Source organism: Notothenia rossii, assembly GCF_949606895.1.
Source record: "Notothenia rossii genome assembly, chromosome: 6".
NCBI lineage: Eukaryota > Metazoa > Chordata > Actinopteri > Perciformes > Nototheniidae > Notothenia > Notothenia rossii.
In genome coordinates, this window is record NC_136909.1 from 44,596,751 (window position 1) to 44,615,670 (window position 18,920).

General features: G+C 43.2%; 1 protein-coding gene across 4 annotated transcripts in view; it reads right to left on the reverse strand.

Moving 5' to 3' along the window:
• npdc1b (neural proliferation, differentiation and control, 1b) overlaps positions 1 to 18,920 on the reverse strand; it is a 120,126-nt gene that overhangs the window by 66,820 nt on the left and 34,386 nt on the right. For all 4 annotated transcript variants that reach the window (XM_079689548.1, XM_079689549.1, XM_079689550.1 and 1 more), the window contains exons 3-4: positions 8,558 to 8,647; positions 8,241 to 8,453 (exon numbers count right to left, since the gene is read on the reverse strand). In XM_079689548.1, the coding sequence (XP_079545674.1) occupies positions 8,241 to 8,453; positions 8,558 to 8,647 (303 nt within the window). The remainder of the gene's footprint in view (positions 1 to 8,240; positions 8,454 to 8,557; positions 8,648 to 18,920) is intronic.

Here is an 18,920-nt window from a genome sequence, read left to right on the forward strand (position 1 = left end):
CACGCCAGGCCCCTTCATAAGGTTTTATCTCTTGGACATGTCTGGCTCCTTCTCATTGTCTGTGCTTGCTGAGGCAGCGCAGGACTGGTGAGGCGGGGGGGAGGGGGGGGGGCTGTGGGTCAGCAGGTAGGGAGAGCCCTCCTTACTGTTTTCCAGGCACACTATTCACGAGGTAAGCGTGTCTGAGTGTTACAACCGGAGGAGAGGAGGTTGCGGTGCAGTGGCTGTTATCCAAAAGCCGGTCAGGGGCAGTGTGGTGACTTCATGTTGTTGGACGACGGGGGGCGTTTAGGCATCAGGGCTCCACCCACTGTACCCATAGAGTCCAGTAGAGGGCGGAGCCTGTGTGCAAATATAACGGTGGGTTACGTATTGTAACCCTTGTTATATAAGCACAGGCGGAGCCCTCTACTCTGGACCCTGTCTGTCTTATGCTGCTCGCTGAAGAGAAGTGTAGGATGACGGGAACGGGAGGCGTGACCGCCTTATTTACGGTGGGCTTGTGCACACATTCAGGTAGCCCCGCCCCGGGGGCCGGCTACGGTTATAGATATCTCAGTTGATTAATGCTCGCAGAGTATGGTTGAGAAGTAGTACCCATTGAGTCCAGTAGAGGGCTCCGCCTGTGCTTATATAACAAGGGTTACAATACGTAACCCACCGTTTTAACCCTGAGCATATATATTCATTCAACCAAATCTCACTGCACCAGGGCTCAACACTAACTTTTAAAAGTGGTTGCCAGGCTGGCAACCAGGCATCAGCTTTTGGTTGCCAAAACTGAAAATACGGTTGCCATTTTTAGTCACCTTATATTTTAAATAATTAAGATACTATACAGCAGGCCTATTCAACTGGCGGCCCGCGGGCCAGATGCGGCCCAGAACCAACTCCCGAGTGGCCCAGCTTCCCGTAGCCAAATTCCTACACTAGTACAGACCTTGAACGCAACACTCCGCGTTTCATAGAAACCACCAAACCACAACGTAGCACGTTTTTTGAAAGTGCATCTAGTGGTGCAAGTAACGGTGGTCCTATGATAGCAACTCTAAAACATGTCTCTCTCAACTCTGAAGCGTAAACAGAGACAAAACGGTCATTGATCTTGTGGAGCAGATCCAAGTCAAGCTGGACCTTTTCGCGACCGACTTGAGCACGGGTCGGATGCTGCATTTTCCGACGCTCCCCAAACACATCACATCTCCGGCACAAATCACGGATGTGATGACAGATTTCATTGCGAGGTTGAAAGAGAACTTTGCCGGTCGATTGGATGGACTTGCTCTGCCCACAGAGGTGATGATGGGCTTTGCCAGAGACCCCTTCACTGTTGCAATAGAGGGGGACGTATCAACCCGAGCAAAGGAAGTGGTCCCCTGCATCGACAAGGGGAAATATACACTGGAACTTATTGACATGCAGCGCACTAACGGGCCAGCGAAGTTTTGGAGTGATGTCAAAAAACAGCAGTTCCCTAACGTTCAGAAAGTAGCGATCTGTGTGCTCAGTATGTTTGGATCAACATACACATGTGAATCAAGCTTTTCACACATGAACTCAATCAAAAGTAGCTGCTCCCTGACTGACAGCACTCTTCACCAATGTCTTAGGATTGCATTGACATCCTATGAGCCAAAAATCACTGCTCTTGTTGAAAACAAAAAATGTCCCTTCTCCCATTGAGAAAGTCAGCGATGACAAATCACAAATGAGGTGATAGTAAGCACCTAGTTTACTATAGTAGGCGTGTAGTGTAGTATTCATTCATATAGTTACCCGTATCCCTTGTTATGGGTTTGTGCACTGAAGGGTTTGACAGTTCTTTCTGTATTCATTTAAATGCACTTTGTAATGTGTCTGGGTCAAATGTGACCAAAACGTATGATTTTTTTGCTATTACTTGAAAAGTGAAAAAATAGTATTGCTACAGTACTACCTCTTTGTGTTGCATTGGAGCTCTTTAGCTGTTTTTTTTGTATTTGAGGACATTTATTAAGACTGCTATTATTGTATTCAGTAAATGCACTTTGGGATGTGCCTGGTTCAAAAAACATAAACTGAATATTTGACTTCTAAAGCAAACAAATGTAATGCTACAACTGTGCACTTTTTTCAGATTCTGTTAAATTAATGCTAATTTGTTGAGTTTTTATGCACTTTTTGACCTACCTTTTGTTAGATGAACAATGAATAAAAATTGGATGTTTTTCATCGCAGTAATATGTGTTGGTTTAAAATGTGTCACTACCCGCTTTTTACAGGCCGCTGAATGTCTGGCCCAGCTGAATTTTGTAGTTATAAAATCTGGCCCAACTGAATGTTTAGTTGAATAGCCCTGCTATACAGTTATACATCAACTTAATAATGAACATGTGACACAAAAGAATGTTCAAATGCTTTACCATAGAGTGGCGAAGTCCCTCCCCTTCCGGTGGACCTCCATGGGACCTTATTTCAGAAAAAATATGTATTGAAGTCAATGGAGATGGAAAGATTATCTTTCGATCCTGTTTGAATTGTGACACAAATTACACATATGATGTTTGTCAATTTAAAAGATCATTGCTGGTATGATAACAACCTGGTACTAAGCACACAGGCATCTTGTTAAAGTTATCTTATCTTAGCTATCTCTTATTTGGTGGAAGATAACAATTGTTTCATTAGTTATGACATGACTTACTCTGGGATTTGTAGTCTTTCTAGTTGCATATTTTTCATAGTCTTATATTTCAACAGTTTTACGAAAAACTGACTTTTTGACAGGGAAATTATTTTTTAAGATTGACAAACATCATATGTGTAATTTGTGGCACAATTCAAACGGGATCGAAAGATACGTTTTCTCTCTCCATTGGCTTCAATACATCATTTTTCCGAAATAAGGCCCCATGGACAGGAAGTAGATGGGCGTGACTTCGCCACTCTATAAGTAATTAACACAATTATTTGAAACTAAAGTGGTAGTAAACTTGTCCACCCTCAATTGCTGGTATACAAAATACCAGTAGTGCAGCTGCAAATGAATTGAGCAAGTCACTAGTTTCTTGGTCATCCGTTGTCTCCTTTTCAAATTTGGGTTTTCTTGACCTCTGTGCTGATCCCCACCATAGATCCACTGGCCCTTCAGCATCGAAGTCTTGGATTGGCCAGACAAAGACATTTCTAATGTTAAATAAATGAAAACCATTCACAGTTAAGAATTAGATTAGATTAATTATTAAAGCTAAATTATGTATTAATATGTTTAACTATATTTAAAATGTGTTACCTTTTTATAGAAGTGATTATATTTGTATGCCAATATTTTCCTATGGTAAAGTTTTGTTTATCACTTTTATTTTGGTAGTAATAAGATCGGGACTATTATACGGTGGCCCTGAAGTGCAAGACACCACAGCATTTCACAAAACGCCACAGCATTTCAGAAAACACAACAGCATTTCAGAAAACTCCGCAGCATTTCAGAAAACACCACAGCACTTCAGAAAACACAACAGCATTTCAGAAAACACAACAGCATTTCAGAAAACACAACAGCATTTCAGAAAACGCCACAGCATTTCACTAAACACTAAAGCATTTCAGAAAACGTCACAGCATTTCAGAAAACGCCGCAGCATTTCAGAAAACACGACAGCATTTCAGAAAACACCACAGCACTTCAGAAAACACAACAACATTTCAGAAAACACAACAGCATTTCAGAAAACGCCACAGCATTTCAGAAAACGCTGCAGCATTTCAGAAAACACGACAGCATTTCAGAAAACACAACAGCATTTCAGAAAACACAACAGCATTTCACATTGGACGGAAAGGGTATTCCTTTAGGGAGAACACTTCTTGTTTGTGATTGGACAGAGCCAGCCAGAGAAGCACTGCTTTGATTGGTTGTTTTTGCTGCCAGTCAAGAAATGACGCTTCGTGATTGGTCAGCACCCGACAGCACAATATGTCCCAACGCATCAGACAGCCACACACTCAGAGCTCACAGCTCCTCATATCTGTTCAGAAACTGGACAAAAGTTAAACATGTACAAACCACAGACTGTCTATGTCATGTCGAATAGAGTTGCTGCTTTATTTATGTCTGTATGACGTTGTTGTGAGTGTGGACGGAGCAGCTACAGGTTAGTTTAGCCTGATGGATCCGATTCCATTCAGAAAACACGCATTTTAAAAGCGTGCCGCTTTAGTTAGGGGGGCTTTAATCTTTAGTTTTCGCCTGCCGTCTTGTCTGCAGACTTGTCAAAGCATTAATACATGTTTTTTACTAACCGGTATCAGTATGTAGTTACTTCGGCATCACTTTGAAACGTGTATTAAAATTAAATCATGGTCAAATATGTTAATTTTGTTGTAGTTTGTATCTCCCATAGGATTTACATGGAGATACGCCCCGCCCCCTCTCCAGCGTGTCTTGTTTGAATGACAGGAGCAAACAAGGCTGACAGCCGCGGTGAAACTCGAGCGATTAGAGCGCTTATAGCGATGCGAATATTGGGTAGTCTACCATAGTATTTACCTGGAGATAAGCCCCTTAAAAACCATGAATTAATAAAGCATTAATTATGTGTTTTCACCTGTCATTCAAACAAGACGCTGGAGAGGGGGCGGGGCGTATCTCCATTTAAATCGGAATCGGATCGATCAGGCTAAACTAACTTGTAGCTGCTCCGTCCACACTCACAACAACGTCATACAGACATAAATAAAGCAGTCATTTTTTGACTGGCAGCAAAAACAACCAATCACAGCAGTGTTTCTCTGGCTGGCTCTGTCCAATCACAAACAAGAAGTGTTTTCCCTAAGGAATACCCTTTCCTTCCAATGTGAAATGCTGTGGTGTTTCCTGAAATGCTGTTGTGTTTTGTGAAATTCTGCGGCGTTTTGTGAAATGCTTTGCGTTTTGTGAAATGCTGTTGTGTTTTGTGAAATGCTGTTGTGTTTTGTGAAATGCTGTTGTGTTTTGTGAAATGCTGTGGTGTTTTGTGAAATGTTGTTGTGTTTTCTGAAATGCTGTGGTGTTTTCTGAAATGCTGTGGTGTTTTTCTGAAATGCTGTGGTGTTTTCTGAAATGCTGTGGTGTTTTTCTGAAATGCTGTGGTGTTTTCTGAAATGCTGTTGTGTTTTGTGAAATGCTGTTGTGTTTTCTGAAATGCTGTTGTGTTTTGTGAAATGCTGAGGTGTTTTGTGAAATGCTGTGGTGTTTTGTGAAATGCTGTGGTGTTTTCTGAAATGCTTTTGTGTTTTCTGAAATGCTGTTGTGTTTTCTGAAATGCTGTGGTGTCTTGCACTTCAGGGCCACCGTACTATTATTTTGAAGGAACTTTTACCGGAAGTGAATGCACAACATAGCAGAATGTACATATATATATTTTTCTCCCAAGACTTTACACATTTCCTCTTTGCTTTTCGTTCGGGTTCATCTTGCGCTTTATCAGTTGAATCACTTTGAACATTCATTTGAGATGTTGACGGGTTGGCCGAACTTTTCACCCCGTAGTCACACCACTTAATTTGCTTCGCCATTTTTTGTAAAACAAACACACAGCGCTGTCACTACCCGATCTGCAGCTCTGCCCGATCTGCAGTGCGCATGTGCGAGATGGTCCGCCATATTGGACAACTCCGGACGGCAACCCAAGTAGGACACTTGACACAGTGGCTTTTGGCAAAGCTCAAAAGAAAACTCGAGAGGGATGAGTTATTGTTATTACAACGTGGCTTCACTATTATTTAACAACTCTTTTTATAGGGTTCTTTTATTTGGGGTTAAGTAAATCGTCAGAATAAGTGAGAAATGAATTTAACTTCTGTTAGACAGCTATATGCCATACTTTTTTGCATACATTCACAGTAAATATGTATTCAGTATGAAAGCTGTCTAACAGAAGTTGGTCACTCACAGAGTGACCATTTGATCGCTGCAAAACTCGTTGACAGCTCATTCTTCCCACAGCATGTCCTGTCATTTTGAGGATACGTTTGCTTGGTCAAAATAATAGTAACAACTCCGATGACGACATCCGAGTCAGAGAGGAACTTTTCCACCCTCAAAAGGATAAAGACTTTCACTCGCAACACCATGGGACAGCCACGACTTAACGCATTGGCCAGGCTTTCAATTGAAAGCCAGTTGATCCAGCAACTACAGGACTTCATCCCCAAAGTGATAGACACATTCTGTCAGAGGAAGGACCGCCGTGCCGCTTTTCTTTTCAAGTGAGCCTTCAGCTTTGGTAAGTTCATTTATGTCATATATTTTGTTGATCTTCTGTGTTTTGCCTCTGCTGGATCGATTGATATTGTGACCTCGGTGATGAGTGTCTGTGTTTTCCTTATATTTACAGTCTATGGTGTTTTTATGCTAAAGCATTACGGTTGTTGTTATTGTTAAGAATTGCTTTGTGATGGTGCCCTTTACTCCTTGTATTAAGGTGCATTACAATATGACCAGAGTTCCCGTTAGAATATTTTTTCGCCGGTCAACATGTCGTTAAAGTTAAAGGTCTTCTTTGCTATTTATTGAGCTTTAAAACAAATTGATATGATTTGATATTAAACAAACTAATAATAGTAGATTAACTATTCAAAAGTGTACAGTAACTTACAATAACACAGGAATAATAAATGGAGCGCTCTCTCCCTCTCCTGACAGCCCGTCAGTATCATGCAGCTCGCGGATCAGTAATGAGCATACTTGCCAACCTTGAGACCTCAGAAATTGGGAGCATTTCAAAATCACCGCGGTGGGGGGGGTGGATACAGTCAGTAGTTGATGAGGATGACTGCGTCTGCAGGTGGAGACTCCGGGTGCTAGTGGATCGCCGGAGCTGTATTAGATTAACATTAACATGCTTATTGTAGTTGTAGGTGCACTGTCTTGCGGCCTGTAGCACCATCCTTGATGGAGCATATGTGTCTGCTGGACCTGTATTTTACAGGAAAGGAGTGAGCAGAGGGTAGAGTTGTCGATTCTTGTTCTGTTTTCTGTGACTATCTTCCTCACCCTCTCAGACTTTCAGTTGCACGTGCTGCTAAAGAGACACGCTACCATGGAAACCAAACAATGGTGTAGCTGTATTAAAGTCAGAGTGGAAACAGTCGTGAGAAAATCTGATTTTGTCAGAAATCGGGAGAAATGCGGGAGAAATGCGGGAGAAATGTGACCCCGGGAGGAAACCGGGAGAGGGCAATGAAATCGGGAGTCTGCCGAGAAAATTGGGAGGGTTGGCAAGTATGGTAATGAGTGACCCGACAGTAAAACTAAACATATCTATAACTAGATTAGGTAGTTTGAGAGGTAATTAAAATAGCTACGTGTGATATTCTAACCTGAAGTGTGAGTTTTGTTCCGCTCACCGCTGCATGTGATCATGCAGAGCTGCGTGTCGACTCGTCAGCAGCAGCTGATCTCTCGCTCCCGTCAGATTAGACTTCACTCGCGTTTATGTCCATATCGATCAGATCTAGCTAATGATATGACTACCTGCTTATTAAAAGATACCTAAACAATAAGCGTCGCTATGCAACCGGGTGAGGTCGCAAAGTATAGCGCAGCATTATGCATTTGTTTACATGCCGACCGGAACCCAGAGGCATTACCAACAGATCAACGCACAATCAACCCATACAGGACATCTCTTTCTCCACATTAAGGCCCATTCCCGAACCGCCCCCTACACCCTACCCCTACACCTTACCCCTCCATTTGCGCGATCACACGGAGGGTCCGCCATATTGAGGGCTGTTCCATACCAACGAGTGTGGAGTGGTGTGGAGGGGGAGTGGGCTATCAAACCCTCAAACAGCGAGTCCGCATCGGTGCTGACTTGAGACCGGTCTCTAGCTGACCGGTTTCAACGCTGTGTGTGTCCGTCAGGAAACACGCTGTTTACAAGTAGTTCCAGCAAACATCCACTGATAAATTGCGATTTTAACAACCTCATGATAACCTCATATGTTTTTAACTTAGGATCATACCTGTGTTTAGTCTAGAAAAAGGTAAATGTGTGCATTTTATTATAAAGTTGTGTATATTTACAGACTGTTGCCACTCATGGCAACCAAAGGCCAATAAGTGGTTGACATTTTTTCTGAATGGTTGCCAATGGCAACCTGGCAACCGTTACTGTCGAGCCCTATAGCACTCATGTCACAATTACAGTTTCAAGCTCAAGAGGTAGAACTCCAAAAGAAAACTTTGTCATGGCTAAAGTACAGAAAAGACTTACTGATGAAGACCTGATCATGGGGGAGGTACGGGAGGATGATGGGATCGCTGAGCAGAGCAGTGGTGTGGTTTGTGCTGTAGGTGGTTTTGGAGGTAGAGGAGGTTGGAGCCTCACTGGTGGGCAGGACACTCTGGCTCCTGGGCTGCTCTGTGGTGGATGATGTGAGGGGGGGGGCGCCGGGTGACGGTTCAGAGGCAATTTGGGAGGTTGGAGCTGAGATAAGGAATGAAGGGTTTAGATAAGGAATGAAGGGTTTGGATTCATTATGTCAGCATGGATGTATTGTAGAGCTGAATATGAACAGGGGGCTTCAGTACCTGGCAGCCTGGACAGAGTTCTCTGTTCACTGATGATGGCAGATAGGAAGTCAATCTCCTTATCCAGCTCAGGATAGGTGCTCACCTTACCTGGAGGAACAGAAAACTACAATTAGACGCCATGAACAATTATATATTTGGATTTTCAATACAACAGTACACAAATAAGAGAAATAGCAAACATGCTTCATCTGTATAATACAAGGTAATCATTTGCAAACATTATGCAGAAAAGAGAAGACACACAATGAAACCGGCACTGCATCTACTCATTCTCTTGACCATTAGATACATTCAGATCCATGACATAATCAATGAACGGCCTCCATACGTTCTCGAACGCTGTCTTTATGGCTCTTAATATATACAGTAGGATATCTCCTCCAATGGGAGGCCTGACAGCATCAGTCGCAACCAATGAGTGATGCTTGAGTTGTGAGCCTTGTTCCAAAACAATGCTATACAGGTTTTGGTGTAGAGCAGGCTGAGGTCTACAAATGTTAGCTCATGTTCATTACTGGGCCCATCAGAAAATACTGGGTCCAGTAAAATCTCTCGTACCTCTTCCCAGAACACTTCTGCACTAATCTTTCGGCACTGCAAAATACAGGGAAACCATGTTCCCCGTGATTATGTGCATTTTGTGCATACATCTGGTATATTTTTGTTGTATCGGTTTGAATCATCCGGGGTCACATATGTTTGCATCAACCATTTATACTGTATTGGTTTCAGTCGTATATTAGTATGAGCAGCAACGCAAGCATTTTTCCAATCTTCATCTGAGACTTCAGTCTTCAGGCTGTCCTTCCATGCATTTAACCTACAATGTGCATCTCAAATGAGAAGGATCAGAGCATACTGTACTCTGAAGACAACACACTTTAGGTTTTCTACTGCAGATAGAACCCCCTTTAAACCTAGACCAGGCTGGGTCCAAGTGAAGTACCAGGCAGGGTTGGGAGGGATTCTTCGAAAAGGTAACCAAATCTGAGACACAATATTAAAGCAATATAACCTGATTACTTTACTTTTGAATAACCTTAATATCAAATGCAATGAAAATAAATACAATCTTTAATCTCTAAATATGTTTTGATTAGAGGACAGTAGAAAACTGGTTTACACAGGCTGTCTTCTCCTACCTCTCTTTTTTTGTTTTGATACAAATATAGAGACTAATATTTTGTATGTAGGTTGTTTGTGTTGAACCCAGTGACGATTAAACTGAACATCACATGTAAAATGATTCAACCTCAGAGCAACAGCTTCTTCTTTCTGAAAACATCATGAGCTCATCAAGAAACACAGCTGATCGAACAGATCCCATGCATGTGAATAGCTTTTTAACCACCTTGACCAGCAGGACTGTGACTGTATAACATCATCGAGGACCAGTGGCAACTATTCTTTTTGCTCTCTTCATAAGCATCCTGCAAGTCAAGACACAGGTTTACAGGTCTGTGAACGCAGACAATTAATATAGCACATCAATTCTACGCTTTACTGTCAAAACTGTCAAAGAGTATCTCAAAATAAATGGTGTGCGGCTATGCAAGGCCTGCCTGAACCGGTCTACTTTTATTGGTCTATTAAATCAGAGCACACCTTGACACCAGTCAGTTGTAGGGGCATGCACAGCACAGCCCCACCTAGTGTCAGCAGAAAGTATTAAAAATAATGATTACAAAAAAATACAAAAAAATAAAGAAAATATATAAAATATATTTTAAGATCATGTTTGATCATCTGATTTGTCTGTACATTGCTGTTTTAGTCTGTGTTCTTCTAATTAGTATCTACTGTGCCGAACTTTTCACCCCACAGTCAAACAACTTAATTTGTTTCGCCATTTTTCGTAAAACAAACACACAGCGCTGTCACTACCCGATCTGCAGCTCTGCCCGATCTGCAGTGCGCATGTGCGAGATGGTCCGCCATATTGGACAACTCCGGATGGCAACCCAAGTAGGACACTTGACACAATGGCTTTTGGCAAAGCTCAAAAAGAAAACTCGAGAGGGATGAGTTATTGTTATTACAATGTGACTTCACTATTATTTAACAACTAATTGTATAGGGTTCTTTTATTTGGGGTTAAGTACATTGTCAGAATAAGTGAGGAATGAATTTAACTTCTGTTAGACAGCTATATGCCATACGTTTTTGCATACATTCACAGTAAATATGTATTCAGTATGAAATATTGTAAATATTTATCTGTACATTGCTGTTTTAGTCTGTGTTCTTCTAATTAGTATCTACTGTGCCTATTGAGCTGTTTAGAGCCATGTGGGACAAAACCCGATCATGCCCCCCCCTCTCACTGTCTAAGTCAATGGTGACTGTAAAAACTACACTGCACATGCTCAGATGATTTTCCTATTTAATGTGTGTGGCAAAAAAATAATGACCATAGGGGCACTGAGCTGCCATCCCCACCATACGTCATCTCACATAATTCAGAGTTGATTGGCTGTAAGTACGTCCCGTGTGCAGTGCTGCGAAATGTCACGTGTAGTTTGAAGAGGAGACGAGAGAGCAACATATAGCTAACATCACCAGCGATTAAAAGAAGTAAGAAAAAATGAAAGAAAATGAATGAAGTTGAACATTTACTGGAGCACAGATTTGAGACACTTAGTCTCGGAGAGAAACTGGAGGGAAAGCGCCTCGGTGCCCACCATCCACCGGATTTCCAAATTGTCCAGACTGCGGGCAAAGTTAAACGCGGGTTTAACGCTGAGTGGTTTGCTAAAAATAAATGGCTAACGGCGAGCATCCAGAAGAATTCCCTCTTTTGCTTTCCTTGAATGCTTTTTGGTGAAGATCAAGGTACTTCGTCGAAGGACAGGTTACAAGGATTTAAAGCATCTTTCGGAGAGGACAATGAAGCATGAGAGCAGCAACAGTCACTTGGAAAATACCGTAAAATTGGGATTACTGGGAAGGGTGAATGTTGCAGCTCAGATTGACAGCGCCAACAGACGCGGCATTGATGATCATAATAGGAAGGTGAAAGAAAACAGGTACGTGCTGCATCGGATCATCACCTGTATTAAACTGTGTGGGAAATGTGAGACAGCACTGAGGGGCCACAACGAGTCGGTGGACTCTCTGAAGTCAGGGATATTTAGGTCACTGAGGCAGCAAACTGATGCATCGGCCGCCACCGCTCATGATGGAACAGACGAGCCAGGCCGACGAGTCAGGAGCACAGCGCCGGTGATGAAGGAGGCATGTGACACAGTCATCTCACAGGTGGAACAGAGGTTCTCACAGAGTGACCATTTGATCGCTGCAAAACTCGTTGACAGCTCATTCTTCCCACAGCATGTCCTGTCATTTGCTACACCTGAGCTTGACTGCGCTGTGAAATTGTGGCCTGCTTTGGGAAACAAGGAGAAGTTGAAGTCTGAGCTGACCATGCTCTACCGCCACAGTGAGCTTCACACTGGAAACACTGCCCTGTCTCTGTTGAAATCCATTCACGAGAACAACTTGGAGGATACGTTTGCTGAGACTGTTATTTTGGTCAAAATAATAGTAACAACTACGATGACGACATCCGAGTCAAAGAGGAACTTTTCCACCCTCAAAAGGACAAAGACTTTCACTTGCAACACCATGGGACAGCCGCGACTTAACGCATTGGCCAGGCTTTCAATTGAAAGCCAGTTGATCCAGCAACTACAGGACTTCATCCCCAAAGTGATAGAAACATTCTGTCAGAGCAAGGACAGCCGTGCCGCTTTTCTTTTCAAGTGAGCCTTCAGCTTTGGTAAGTTCATTTATGTCATATATTTTGTTGATCTTCTGTGTTTTGCCTCTGCTGGATCGATTGATATTGTGACCTCGGTGATGAGTGTCTGTGTTTTCCTTATATTTACAGTCTATGGTGTTTTAATGCTAAAGCATTACGGTTGTTGTTATTGTTAAGAATTGCTTTGTGATGGTGCCCTTTACTCCTTGTATTAAGGTGCATTACAATATGACCAGAGTTCCCGTTAGAATATTTTTTCGCCGGTCAACATGCCCGTTAAAGTTTAAATCTTCCGGACACAATTTGAAAAGTGCCGGTCAAAGGTCTTCTTTGTTATTTATTGAGCTTTAAAACAAATTGATATGATTCGATATTAAACAAACTAATAATAGTAGATTAACTATTCAAAAGTGTACAGTAATTTACAATAACACAGGAATAATAAACGGAGCGCTCTCTCACTCTCCTGACAGCCCGTCAGTATCATGCAGCTCGCGGATCAGTAATGAGCATACTTGCGAATCTCAGAAATCGGGAGCATTTCAAATCCACCGCGGGGGGGGGGGGGTGCATCGCCGGAGCTGTATTAGATTAACATTAACATGCTTAATGTAGTTGTAAGTGCACTGTCTTGATGGAGCATATGTGTGGGCTGGACCTGTATTTTACAGGAAAGGAGTGAGCAGAGGGTTGAGTTGTCGATTCTTGTTCTGTTTTCTGTGACTACTTTCCTCACCCTCTCAGCATACTTGCCACCCTTCCCAATTTTCGCGGGAGGCTCTCGATTTCATTGCCCTCTCGGGAGAAATCGGGAGAAATGCGGGAGAAATATGACCCCGGGAGGAAACCGGGGTCATATTTCTCCCGCATTTCTCCCGATTTCTGACAAAATCAGATTTACTCAGGACTGTTTCCACTCTGACTTTAATACAGCTATACCATTTTTTGTTTTCCATGGTTGCGTGTCTCTTTAATAGCGCGCGCAACTCAAAGTCTGAGAGGGTGAGGAGGTCAGCCACAGAAAACAGAACAAGAATCGACAACTCCACCCTCTGCTCATTCCAGGTCCAGCCCACGCATATGCTCCATCAAGAATGGTGCTACAGGCAATGCACTACAACTACAATAAGCATGTTAATGTTGGTGGTTTTGGAAATGCTCCCGATTTCTTAGGTCTCAAGGTTGACAAGTAGCCTCTCAGACTTTGAGTTGCGCGTGCTACTAAAGAGACGTGCTACCATGGAAACCAAACAATGGTCCTGCTTTTGTCAGAAATCGGGAGATGTACGGGAGAAATCTGACCCCGAGAGGAAACCGGGAGAGGGCAATAAAATCGGGAGTCTCCCGCGAAAATCGGGAGGGTTGGCAAGTATGGGAGTGGGCTATCAAGCCCTCAAACAGCGAGTCTGCATCGGTGCTGACTTGACACCGGTCTCTACCTGACCGGTCTCTACCTGACCGGTCTCAACGCTGTGTGTGTCCGTCAGGAAAAACGCTGTTTACAAGTAGTTCCAGCAAACATCCACTGATAAACTACGATGATAATAACCTCATGATAACCTCATATGTTTTTAACTTAGGATCATACCAGAGGCGTCAATTGGGTATGGCAAGGTATGGCAGCTGCCACACCTTGGCTCCAGGGGAAAATGTAAATGTTCGTTTTAAAAAAATAAATTTATGGAATTACTCTGTGTCAATTTGTATTGATTATTCTATTATTTAATACATATAAATTAAATACAAATGAAAATCAGAACAACACAATCGATTTCTCTAGTCTAGATATTATCTTTCCCAATACTTATCGTAACTCCTATCTTGAAATGTGGTATCTCCTGACGAGAAGCCGCCGGAGGTCAGAGCGGGTCATGTTATCGCGGTTTTTTTTATTTTTCGGCTAAGCTAATTAACTAAAATGAAAAGAAAGCAAAGAACTTTAGAATCTTTTTTTATCAAAAAAAAGGCAGGTGAAGGTGATGGCTCCAATGTTGCCCCAGCAGCAGAGGGAGAAGGACCAGGTAGTGAAGGTGGGATTCAAGCTGTTAACGAGGCTGTTAGCCACTCCAGCACCTGCGCCGGGGATGCAGATGCTAACAGGGAGACGGAGACTACATGCATGGAGGCTGAGAACTCGTCCACACCGACTTCTCGAATTGAATCCGAGTCTGAGTCCCCACCAATTTCTCAGATTGAAAGAGCTGGATCAGACGTGGACAGCGATAAGGAAGGTCAAGGCCCGGGTGCAGCAGCAGTAGCAGCCTCTGGGTCAACTGGAGCAGAGAAGAAGGATATTAGTGGATGTAAAACAGACGGACTCAGGCGTCCTCGTTTGACCCACTTCCCAACTAGAAATGGAAGACGCTTTAATGTCAGTGTGTATCAGGAATATGACTGGGTTGAATATTCTGCGCAAGAAGATGCAGTTTATTGCTTTGCATGCCGTCATTTTGGAGGAGCCTCAACTTTAACAGGTTACAGGCATGGACTGCGTGTGTTCATAGACACTGGATACACATGTTGGAAGAACATGAAAAAAAATCTCCGGGATCATCAAGGGAGCAGTAGACACAATTGTGCTGCATTAGCGTGGTCTAACTTTAAGGCTGTGATCAGCGGACATAAGGAATCCATCGCAAGTCGGATTGACGCAAACAGGACAGATGAGGTGCAGGAGAACCGGGCTCACGTCAAATCCTTGTTCAAAATCACGTCATTTCTGGGAAGACAGGCCCTCCCTCTCCGTGGCCACAACGAGAGAGATGAGGATGAAAATAAAGGAAATTTCCTTGAACTTTTGGACGTTATTGCAACAGATGACAGGAACGTGAAAAGCAAACAGGAACGCAGGTATGCGCACTATTCTTCCCCAGAAGCCCAGAATGATATGGTGAGAGTTATTGGGGAAAATATCAGAAGTATAATCATAAATGAAGTAGGAGAAGCACGGTACTTTTCAGTGTTAGTGGATGAAACGAAAGACCTGTCTAAGAAGGAGCAGCTGGCCATTTTGATCCGTTATGTACATGACGGGATTATAAAGGAAAGAGCCATTGGAACCTATCACATGAAGGACCTGACAGCTGAATCCCTGGCCCAGAAAATAATAAAGGAATTATCGAGTTTAGATATTCAGCTGTGTGTTGCACAATGCTACGATGGTGCAAGTGTTATGCGGGGTAATGTGCGTAATGTGGTAATGTACTGAATTGATTGATTGACGTGCGTAGTTAAGTGTTTGTGTCCATAGTTACTTGCGCTAGCGGGATGTGAGTGAGGCTGCATTTGAAAAAGTTCAAATTTTCCTAACCACACAGAAAAGCTACATAGCAGACTTGTCACTTTTGTTATGATTATTTGCTGGGCATGTATATTGATTGATACTGTAGTTAAGTCATGTGACTAGTAACCTTGCCATACCTTAGCTTTGGCTGAATTGACGCCACTGGATCATACCTGTGTTTATTCTAGAAAAAGGTAAATGTGTGCATTTTGTTATAAAGTTGTGTATATTTATAGACTGTTGCACAAACTAAGAAGCTTATAAACATCAGGTTTAAAACTAAAAGAGCACAATTAAAGATGTTTGGAGTTTTATTTGAGTTATTCATTTACATTTTTTGTCTAAGATCTGATTTGAAACCGTTGTTACATACAGTTACGGCATTTCCTGTTTCTGCCGGAGAGAGGAGAGGCCGTCCCAAAGCTTGCCGCTGTATTTACTCCCTACATCTGACAGGAGGGAGCCTCATTCAGCTGCGAGTGTGGCTACAGACGGAGTTCACTCCGTCACGGAGGGGTAGGGTCGAGGGATTGGTTTGGGATTGGGCCTAAGTGTTAGACATTATAATTGACTATTCTTGTCTGTCACATACTCTTTTGTCTTTCACATAAGTGGCGCAATTTGCGAAACTGATGAGGTATTAAGCTAAGGGGAAATATATTTTCACCGGACGCTTTGACCGGAGAGATTTAGATTTGCCGGTCTTCAGCATATTTTACCGATCTTAGTCCGGTAATTACCGGCTAACGGGAACTCTGAATATGACATCCCCACGCTGTGTACGTAAATGTATGCGCTCACAGTGTTGCTCCGTGTGGTCTTCAGTATGTAATTTGACACTCCCCCCCCTCTCTCTCTCTCCTCCCCCCTCTCTCTGTCCCCCCTCTCTCTCTCCCCCCCTCTCTCTCTCCTCCCCCCTTCTCTCTGTCTCTCTCTCCCCCCTCTCTCTCTCCTCCCCCCCTGTCTCTCTCTCTCCCCCACCTCTCTCTGCCCCCCCAGTTTTGTACACATAGAAAGGCCACTGCACGTGGCCTATGTGCCGGATTGGAAAGATAATAATAATAATACAGTTATAACATTATGAGATCAAAAGAATAAGTCCTCAATAAAGCCATCATTCTAAAGTCAAGTCGTAGTTCAGTTTGTTGCTATGTGCATCCTTACTGCTAGAGGCCTCTCAATCCAACACACTGGACCTGGAGTACACACTCTGATCACTGGAGTGTTATATGGTTAAAATGTCAAATTGGCAATACAAATGCTGTATGTTGCTAATAAATAGGGGTGCACCGAATGGGAAACAACATTGTATCATTTAGATACCGAAAGTACAATATATTGAACACTGTGCTGCTGTCATTTCCCCCTAATGATAACCTGAGATGGTGAATTATAACTCACAATGAAAATTTTTCAGGAAAGTGGGTACATGTAGAACTAGATAAGCTTATGATAAGCCAGCCTTGTCTACTTATTAAGGAAAAGTGGGAGGTTCTTTTTAATGAACATTAGCTTCTCTGGCCCTTTCGGCTTTCGGCCGAAAGGGCCTTTTTAACCATTTTCGGCCGATAATTTTCGGCGGCCGAATATTCGGTGCATCCCCACTAATAAACATCCTCTGAGTCACACAGATAAACTGAAGCCCTCACATTCACCTGTCCTAATCCTTCAGGGCACTGCTAAAGGTCAAGTCATGGCTTGAAAAGGAAAGATGACATCGCCCTCGGGTGGCATTATAAGCAACTGACTGTGACGTGACTGTTTTTTAATTAGTGGATCAGTGTTTATGTCCCCTCTATTTCCTGTTTCAGATTATCATCTGTATCATAAGACTTATGTTTGGGAAGAAGTCCCATAGGCACGAAGGCTTAGTTTGCCATATGTGTATCCTGGAAGAATAGAGCAAGGATATAGTACAGCATGGTCTGCAGGTGAAGCTGGGGGAAGTGTGTGAGGGGCTGGAGGCTGTAGGGTTTGTTGTGAGTAGAGGGCTGGATGATGGGCAAAATGTGTCAAATCCTTTCCATCAATGCATTTTATTATTATAGTTCTATTTGGTGTGAGTGGGTAAATAGATGTGTTGTGTTCTGTGTTTGTGTGTTATGTGTGCACGTGGAGGGCTCTGTGTTCTACTGTGTGGGTGGAAGCAGCTCAGAATCATGAAGGAAAAGCATGGGCCCAGCTACAGGGGGGAGAGGGGGAGGAGGAACCAGATTGTCTCTTAGATTTCTGCCTCCACCTTCAAACAACAGATTGAAGAGCAACATCTCTTTCGAGAAACAGCTTCCGTGTTACCCATGGTTACCCAGGGAACACTTGGTCTATGTGCTTCATCTTTCAGCTCTGCAGGCACTTCCTTTGACATCCTGCCTCGAGTTTTGCTTTAATATGTATGGGTAGCTGGGAGACCTACAGGTGTGTGTCTTCCCAAATGATGTCAAATCAATCAAATCAAGGTGTAAAGCATCTTTTTGAGGATCAATAAATAAATTATATCTGGTAGAAGTTATTCTGTCATAATGATTTTGATTTGAGCATATGGCTGCAACATACAACACATGACACAAAGTGAAGGGGAATGAATACTTAGTGAATATCCTAGTTCCTTATCTGTGATTTAGAAAACATTTCAAACCTGACCCTTCGAGAGGAGTGAAAAGAATACAATGAAGGATGAACAGCTAGAGAGGGGTGGCAGAGTGGAGTAGGAACAAAGAGCATGTGCACGTTTACAGTCCCCTGTACAGTGTGGTCAGGGGTCCAACAGCCTTTCTGTTCTAGTGCTAGTGAATGAGGTGTGGCAGGGCATTAAGTACAAAACCAACTACAGGGGGTGTGACAAGGCAACTGGGGACTCAAGCGTGTCGCTAGCAGAGGAACTGAACTGCTTCTTTGCTCGCTTCGAGACATCAGCAACTCCACCCCAGCCCCCAACCGCCTCCAGCACCCCCCCACTTACTGTGGAGGAGCATGATGTGAGGCGGGTGCTCAAAGCAGTGAACCCCAGGTAGGCTGCTGGTCCAGATGGAGTACCTGGGAAGGTGCTCAGAGCGTGTGCCAACGAGCTCTTACAGGTCTTCACCAGCATTTTTAATCCCTCCCTGAAACTGGCTGTTATCCCACCTTGCCTTAAAACTGCCACTATCATTCCTGTTCCTAAGAAAGCAACCACAGACAGCCTTAATGACTACCGCCCCATTGCACTCACACCTGTGATCATGAAGTGTTTTCAGAGGCTGGTGTTGCATCACATAAAGGCCTGCCTTCCCCCCGCCCTCGACCCACACCAGTTTGCCTACAGAGTAAATAGATCCACT